The sequence below is a fragment of the Sinocyclocheilus rhinocerous genome, unplaced genomic scaffold, assembly GCF_001515625.1.
Source record: "Sinocyclocheilus rhinocerous isolate Xijiao unplaced genomic scaffold, SAMN03320098_v1.1 scaffold11, whole genome shotgun sequence".
NCBI lineage: Eukaryota > Metazoa > Chordata > Actinopteri > Cypriniformes > Cyprinidae > Sinocyclocheilus > Sinocyclocheilus rhinocerous.
Window position 1 is genome coordinate 2,456,016 of NW_015625587.1, and position 9,090 is coordinate 2,465,105.

At 37.0% G+C, this 9,090-nt stretch overlaps 1 protein-coding gene across 1 annotated transcript in view; it reads right to left on the reverse strand.

Moving 5' to 3' along the window:
- Positions 1–2,417: 2,417 nt before the first annotated feature.
- LOC107755916 (R-spondin-2-like) overlaps positions 2,418–9,090 on the reverse strand; it is a 71,366-nt gene continuing 64,693 nt past the window's right edge. Inside the window, exon 5 of the mRNA XM_016572883.1 lies at positions 2,418–3,306. Coding sequence (XP_016428369.1) covers positions 3,185–3,306 — 122 coding nt within the window. The 3' untranslated portion in view covers positions 2,418–3,184. The remainder of the gene's footprint in view (positions 3,307–9,090) is intronic.

Sequence of the window (9,090 nt, forward strand, 5' to 3'; positions counted from 1 at the left end):
CACTGCATGTACAGAGGAGGTCTGTTTGCGTAGAAGTGATATATTAGTGTGTACCATATGATTACTGGTGTTCCACTATCAGCATTGTTCTATATTATTGCACATAAGAAGAGACAACAAATTGTACTTTATATTATCTTTATTTTGATGGTGAACAATATGCTGCATAATCAGAAGGTATTCTGGCACTGTATTTTGGTTTATTCCGGTTTATAATTTTTGTATTTTGGTTTATATTTTTTGCACCACGTACCTAAAAGAAACAGAAACTCCTAACCTATTATAAGGACTAACTAACAAACTCCACTTATATTTGTTGGTCCTGCGTGTTATTTCCCTCTGGACACAGTATGTTGTGGTGTTTTGGGCAATGACATATGGTAAAGTTGTACTTTACACCAGTGGACACTTTTGGCCTGTAATATCGGAGCATATACATCCGCGCAGGATCTCTTGCCAAAAATGTCATTTTCACTGAGAGAGCTAATGATCCCAGATTTCCTTTGCCTCGGTGGGCAGCCAATGCCCCATTACACAGTTATTGAAAACAGCAAATTATTTCAACGTTTATTGTCCCGGGCAACGTTATTAATCTGGCAATGCGATGTCATAACTTCCATCTCCGGCATCTGCTTTGGAACATATGTGTCATTCAGGCAGCAAACGCTCTGTACAAGACAGAATGATGAGAAGGAAATCACGCTGCACGAGAATGAGGACCACTAGCACTCAGGCCTCACAAACAGCATTTCCTATTTGTGGTTCCACTTGTTCAGTCTTTGAAGTGTGCCATAATAATAGAACCAAATGGAGCTAATGAAAACGCACACCGTCAGATTAAAAGGAAGCCATAGACTCAACTAAACCAGAACCTCTTACCACAGACACACACCAGGAAAACACAGACATCCTCAGTATGATACTCTTGCCTTCAAGGCGCTGCCGCGTAGTTTACAGAAGTAGTTTAATGATGAAAAGAAAATCGCAAAATGGCAAGAGGAAACGGGCAATACAAACGTCTGATGTGTCGACAGACATTAGATACCATAACATTAGCATGAGCAGTGTGTCCTGGTTCTAGGTATAAAGGATTACTTCACCCAAAAATAAAAAAAATATTTCACATTTCATTTACCGTTGATAGCAACCGGAGCTTTCAAACTTCAAAAGGGATGCAAAAGTTCCATAAAAGCATCATAAAATGTGTCAAAAACGGCATATACACCACATATAATTCTTATGATAGTAGTTTTGAATCGTTGAATCAGTGAGTTGAACTTGACAACTGGATCTGTTCGATTAGCAAATGAAGCATTCAGACTGCTTTTTGTTAGCAAACTGATTCATATTGAAAAAATTTGATTCAAAAGAATGACTAGCCTACAAATGTAACGACGTTTACATTTTTTAAACGACGTGACGGTGAGTAAACGGTGACAAGCTGGTAGTTGGGATTAACTATTATACAAATGTTGTACAAAAGTCCACAGGAGATTTTTTTACAGTAAAAATCATGTAGCCAAATTTTCTATTGCTGGTGGCCTTCTGTAATTCTTCTTCTCTAATGAATCATTACAGTGTGCCTGTTTCTTGACTATGACTTTACAGTTTGGTTTGGTGATGGTGTGGCCCCCGAGGTGACATCTGTGTGCAGTTCATTAGCTTGTAACCCACAGCAGATGGGTGTTTAAACAGTTAAGTTTACATATATATTCACTACATGGAGGGTTTATGAACCCTGCTCCTACTCCTACTTCAATGATGGGCTTTTCTTTCTTTCTTTTTTTTGTTTGTTTGTTTAGCAATCCTTATTCTCTTCTGGAAATAATTTCTAGGTTCACAGGTGCATCAGAATCTGGATGTCTACTGTCTGACTTTTTATACATTATAAATGGAGACAGTTTGGAAGATTAGGCCGTTTCTTTGTCCTATTCTCTGCTGCCAGTTAGGCATATCTGTTGGTGTGCTGTGAAATGACAAATGTTACATAATAGAGCTTTGGGACTTGATGGGAGGTTGGCAAAGTTCTGAAAATATACAACAGCACCATGAAGTGCAACATGAACTGCGTTTTAATAGCACACAATATACACATTATCAATCTACTTCAGCTGCTGCAGGATGTGTGATCAACATATTAGTACAAGATGTTAAACCAGGTTTACACAATGAATTTCTGTGGGACATTTATCGGCAAATCAGACACAATCGGTTTCCACTGTTGGAGATAGTTTGTATTGTTATAAGTGGTTGAAAGAATACTTCAGCACTGAGGAGTATCAGGTACAGAGACATAATTTTCACCAAACAAAAAATAATAATAATAAAAAATCAATAAATAAATCAATTATATACCATATAAATGTAATAGCTATGTGGAGGCTATGCTTTTTAAATTCATTTAACTGTAGCTGGTATTATAACCCTTTACACATTTAAACGCTGAAGGTGTCAATACTGAAAAAACTGTAATTTTTTAATATATTTATCATCAATGTTACCGTTATTAGATAAACTCACCAACTATGTACACATGAGTTGTGGCCATGCTAGTTGAACAACTAAGATTCTTACCCACAATATACAGTTAAAGCATAAAGCGGTCTGGACGTAAACATCTTGTGCTGAGAATAATAATTTCGCAACTGTGCATGGTTTGCAACATTGCAATGAAAAACAAAGTACCTATTGGACAAGAAAGGCAATACATGACACACTCTGCCTTGATTTTTTTAGGGAAGGGGATGGTGTAAATTGTACATAAATACGGATAAGTCTCTCTCTTGTTTTTCAGGGCATCATTATCAGTCAATCACGTTTCTAATCCCTTCTGCTCCTTTCACCACTCTGTGCTCGTTCTACTCCTCCAGGTCTCCAGGCCCAAGCTTTCTGTGCTTCCAGCTCAGTCTCTCTCTTCTTCCTCCTCAAATAGGACGAGATATGAGCTATATGAACAGCTGGTATAGTGTTCCATGATATCACAGTAGGGTCGTGGGTCAGGGGGACGTGTCATCTTTGAGGGAAGCAGCAGGAGGCACAGAGACACAGTGTGACCACATGAGTGTGAATAATCCCGTTTGGATGCGCGTGTGTGTTTTCATCAGGGTAGGTGTGTGTGGAGCATGGGTTAGCAGCTTTGTGGTCTTTGTTCCATCGAAAAGTCTTTGTTTTTGATTTATTTCTTTTACTGGCTGGCTCGAAGAGAGGCGAGGTGGTCACTGTGTTGGTTCTGAGCCCGGAAGTGCAGCCTCTGCTTGTTGGACTTCTTCTTCTGGTCTTTGGTCCGGTGGTCCTTCCCCGAACCCCCTATAGCAAAACAGACAGAAAAGAAAAAGCACATTATATATGTGCTTTAAATAAATATATCTATACGACCAAGCAGAAGCTTCTGTTGCACTGGGAGTTGATTGGTATTCAAACAAACATCTGGTTGTTCTGGGCTTTTGAATTTAATTACAGTAAAACTAAAAACGGTAAAACTAAGAACAGCACAGAAATCTTTTGTATTATATTTATTAAATTTTTGAAAACATAATTACATTATTATATTATTATTGTCTTTACTGTCACTTTTGATCAACTTGATACATCCTTGCTGTATAAAAGTATTAATTAAAAAATATAATAATAATTAATTTAAAAAACTGATCCCAAACGTTTGAACAGCACTGTATTACAATATACATTTCAATTGATTCAGCAATTTTTTTTTTCATTAAAGCTCAGAATGAAAACAAGCACAATAATCTGTTATTTCACTCAATAAAAAAATATTTTTCCTCTTAACCATTTCTTAAAGGGTTAAAATAGCAAGCGAGACCTTGAGCTGCCTGTGAATGCTATTTTTTTATGATTTAAAGACAGCAGCTCTCTGAGCAGAACCCCAAACCAAATGAACCTTCCCTCACCCCTTCTCACACCCCAGCTTAAAAAACAGTGGAGCAAAGTGCACAACACTAGTTCACTTCTCAGCCAGGCTTCTCAGACCGGAATTAATGCAAGCCAGGTGTCGCAGGCAATGCATTCTGGGAAAGGCTGTGTGGCATATCGCACACAACGAAGGGTGGCTTGCTAAAATCCAACAGTGGCAGATAGGATAACGAGGTGCGTATGATTGAGTGTGTGTGAGTGTGTGAACGTTCGAAGGAGAAAGTGTGACTGAGAGGCACAGAAAATTTGTCAGCAGGGGAAAAGCGAGTCAGACTTGGATGCCGGGTGGTATCTGGATCCCGATCTGGCACACATTTGCGCTAGCTGTGCTACGGTTCACGTACAGGCTGCAGAAAATAATCTTTCTATAGTTATAGTTCACAGTCTTATTATTGCACTTGTTCAGGCCATTTAGCACCACAAAATGAGGCAAGGCAGCATAATGTGTGGTGACTTTATTTCAAGTGGGCCTCTCTCTCAAACGCTGTCCCAGCTCTTGGCTCGCTTGCAGCTGCCCGAATGCCATTCCCAGCCCCACTCTGAAAAAATGGTTTTCTTAAGTGGAAACAACCCTGAGAAAATGCTCTCTTTTTGCTCTCTTTTGGTGGCATGAGAAAAAAAAAAAAGTAACAATTTCACTTAATCTTCCACAGGCAATTTCCTGCAATTAATACAATCGTTCTATTTTGGGACTGATTTCTTGCGGTCTTGCAATTTGGCACATTGCAAAAATGTTGTCTTTACACGACGGCTCGTTATGCCTTCAAAACGCCTCGAAAAGCCCTCGGGGTCCATTTTACTCCGTTTTCATTGAACCGAATCCCCATGTGCCTGACATAAAAACAACAGCAACAGCGAAACTGTTGAACCTCTTCGATAAATGTCGCTTCCAATTGCTCCAAGTGAGTTATAACAGATTTACTCAGGCACAATATGCATAATGACCACAGGCAATTTCTTTCCATTTTAAAAGGCCATTATGATTCAAAACCGTTTGATTTATGAACAGTCTGCAATGTGATCAATTTAGGGGCGCAGTTTGATGGCAGTAAAGAGCAGAGGTCTTCATTAAAAAGACCTGTGTTGCAGGCCAGAGCACATGTGTTCTTTCCTCCCAACCATTAGAACAATATCCTGTCTCATTAAGTTCTGTTTATAGTAGTGGAGAGCAGTGTGATTAACTAGGAGAGAACTAAACATTAGGCTATTGCGGATCAAATAGTTTCAAAGACATCAGTGAAAAGGACATTAAAGTACAGGTTTTTCTAAATGGCTATTGCTAGAAAATATTTGTCAAAGGCATTACAACTCACCATATGCACGTGAGTCCCTGATTTTGGTTGCCTGGAAGTGTCTTCGGGAATGTCTTTGTTTTTATTGTGCATCTAAAAATGGAACTTACTATCAATTTCATGCTTTGGATTCACGTTGACACCATTGTTATTCAACAAACATTAATTTGAAAGAAAAAGGATGTCACAAGGTACTCTTTATAGTTTGTAAGTGTAATTTAGAGTAGTACGACAATGTAATCTAGAGAGTATGATATACCATAGTTCAAGACAGTATATTTACCATGGTTCAAAATACAGTAAAATATGGTTGTTTAGCTTTTTCAAAAAAAAAATCCTAGTAACATTCCAAATTTCACCTTCAAACCTAGAAATATTTATTTCATTACAGAAATCTGTCTGAACAGTGTCAAGTAAAAGTTTTCGTTTACACGCTCAAATCATCACTCATTTGTCTGATTCTGATCAAATGCTGATGGAAATTTTGTATAGCATATTATAACTGACAGCTAGAGGGCAACCAAAACTAACTGAAAGCCTTATGTCTGAGCAGGTCAAAACAATGCCTGAAATGGAAAATCATCTCAAGATGTCTGCAACTATTTAATATGTCTCAACCTGAATTGATGTCAGGCATAAGATTGTTTGAATTAGGGCCGTGTTTAAAGTTTTGATCTAATATTTATAATTAATTGCCAACTCCAATAAGCAAGGAGTGAGGTCCATACAACGCTGCCTTTTGCTACAACCTTACAGTTAGAATTACGGCCGAGAAACGTGAGGGGGAAAAAAATGATGTGTTTTTAGCATCTCTGATTGGGAAAGCTGAAAGCAACCATATGCCAGAATGGTTTTTATATATAAACATTGGTTTATTTTTCTTTCTTTCTTTCTCTTTTTTTTAGTGGAATTAAAAAGAGAAATCTTTCCGACACTGATTGCTTTCCTTTTGTAGATAAAACAAGCATCTGCCAAAAGACACTCAGTTTTACATGAATTTCAGCATCAAACAAATAAACAAGTTAGTGCTAATCAGAAACAGTGTGCTTGTGTGCGCTCTAATGTTCCGATATCTGCAGGAAAAATTGATTACCACTCCTTGGCAACAAAAGAGAGAGTTTTCCTCAGAGTGAATGAGTGTCAAGAAAGGAAAGCAAAGAAAAGAGAACACAGGTGTAAGTTAAAACACATTCTGTACTGTATGTCCGCGTGATTTCCTCATAACTTTCTTTCTTCTCCTGACTTCTCCTGCCACACGCATGGATACGATCTGCTGAAACACCTGGCAGTGTGAAATGAAGCCCACAGTAAACCGCTGTGTGGAAGTTCCACTCCCAACCACAAATTCCTTCAGCACATGATTTGACAAATTACTCTTTCCTTTCAATCTTCTACCTGGCCTACCTGTTATCATATAAATGTTAGAATTTTACGGTTTTATCAAGATGAAAAAAACTCTAATCACATGCTTATGAAGATACCAATCCTGTAGTTTAGAGCTACCGACATGGGTTTGATTCCCAGGTAATGCATGAATTGATCAAATATATACCTTGAATGCAAAGTTAGTCACTTTGGATAAAAAATGCATATGCAAATGTATGTAAATGAATAATTAAATAGATAAATATCAATATTCAAAAAGATAAATCAATTTAATTAATATAATGTGACATTCTATACTATTTTAAATGCAAATAAATAAATACTGCATGTGTAATATTGATTTGTGCATGCATGTACAAATGAATAATATTATGTGCTGAAAAGAACAACATACAGTGATGTGGATCCTTTGAAACATTAAAAAAAACATGACTACTATGCTTTACGTCATTGTAAAAGGCTTCTCCCTTACAATTAAAAAGTGTTTAAAAGTTTTTCTAACCAAAACAGTGACAAAATGCATAAAACGTCACATATTCCATCTAGGCCTGGCAGTGACCCGCTATCAGTGACCAAATGAAAAGACGTCCGTTCAGCCTTAAAATCCAACCCAAAGTGAGTTCATCTGCATGACTCAAGTAGTTCAGGAATCAAAAGGTCTAATCTTATCAGCACAGCATGTGGTTTAAGGAAATCGATGCCTGACCTCAGGAAAGCATTACGAGTGAGCGGTAAATGGGCCTCTCTGCGAAGGCTCTTCTTCTGTTCAGGACCTTCTCATCTTTCAAGGGATCAACAATTAATAATTGGCTTCTCTGCTGCTCCTTAATCTCATCCACTTCTCCTACCAAAACGGCAGGAGATAAAGAGAGAATGAGGAGGAAAGACGCAAAATGGAAAACAGGGTATGAGGACTCTTGTGGAAGTAGGAGATGATAAAGCGGCAGTTTTGGTGGTCCATTTTCATGAAGACACCAAACGCAAATACATTATTTGTGAGTAAAGGAGAGGACCGCTGGCGCCAGCAAGATTTGATTTCAGTGGCAGAAATTGGATTAGCAGCCATTAAGGGCTGTAACACATAAATTTATAATGCTGTGAAGAGATGCGTAACTGCAGCAAGCTTCCCTGGACGTACACCGTGGACAATGTGTCTGGAAGGAGATCCAGTGAACCTGGCAGAGCACAGAGGGAGAATTCACTAAACCGTTGAGTCAGTTTTACGCAAAGCATTTCGGCACTAAACCCTGTTTATTCATCACCACTGCAATCCAGTTTTACGTCTAATAACGACTAGTTTCTATATAAATTAAGGTAATTATAGATTATGCCTTTTTGTTCAAAGGTGAGAAGTAATTTCTTGGTGTAATTAATGTTGTAATTTTCAGAATTTTGTAACTTTTATAGTGATCAAAGCAGCAGTTATTCATCAGATATTGGGAGATGAGAAATTACAAAACAAAGCAAATAAAAAAAGTTATCAAATAAATGACAAAAAGATTAACTGATTTCAGTGCCTGCACTTTATTTTGTTTTCTTATTCTTTTTTTTTGTGGAATATTTTTTTTTTGCACTATATTGTAGCATCTAAAATACAGGTACACATAATACATTCATAAATTAATAAAAATTAAACAAATAATAAATGCATATAAATACTAGTTTGAATAATCCTTTAAATATAAAATATCTGATAACACAAACATTTAAATCATTACATTAACATGACAAATAATACAAGTAAAATACAAGTACAGTATTTTAATAATAAATTGTGATCAGACAATTAAAAATTCTACCATCTAGTATGATCAATGCAATTATTGAACAGCTTGTTGTGTAGCTAACACTTTAAATCAATCAAATATTTACAAGTGAAAAAGTAAACTACAAGTACAGTATTTAATTGTCATCAGATAGTAATATAATTTTAAAAATACTGCCATCTAGTAGGATCGATTCAGTAAGTGACTTTTTATTAGCAGCTCATTGTGTAGCTAAACACTTTTTCAAAAAAGTAACTTAACTGTAGTAGAACTACGTTAAATTATGATTAGCATATAGCTTAAGTTATTGTATTAAATCAGTTTCCCCAAAACTTCCCTGAGAAGACGATCCTTTATAGGTAGAAGTCCATCTTGCTAACCAGCTGACAAGAAGCTTCTCTGCACAGTGTCACTTAGCCTAACAAGGTTACTCTGGATTATACCTCTCTCCCCTCCTATCTCTCTCCCTCTGAAGCTCTGCTTACTATCAGAAGGAATTATTTAAAACACATGCATTCCAAACTAATGCTAATGTTGAAATTAGGTGGGTCATTATTGTCTTAATTCTGAGCAATGGTAGAAATGTAGAGAGCTTCAGGAGCAGATGAGTGCACTGCATCGGTTCTTTGAAGATGTCTGTGATGATATGTCAAAGTGAATATCATGATTTTTAGCATAAAAACGCATGACTGCTGCAGTGATTAATCTGGTGGTTA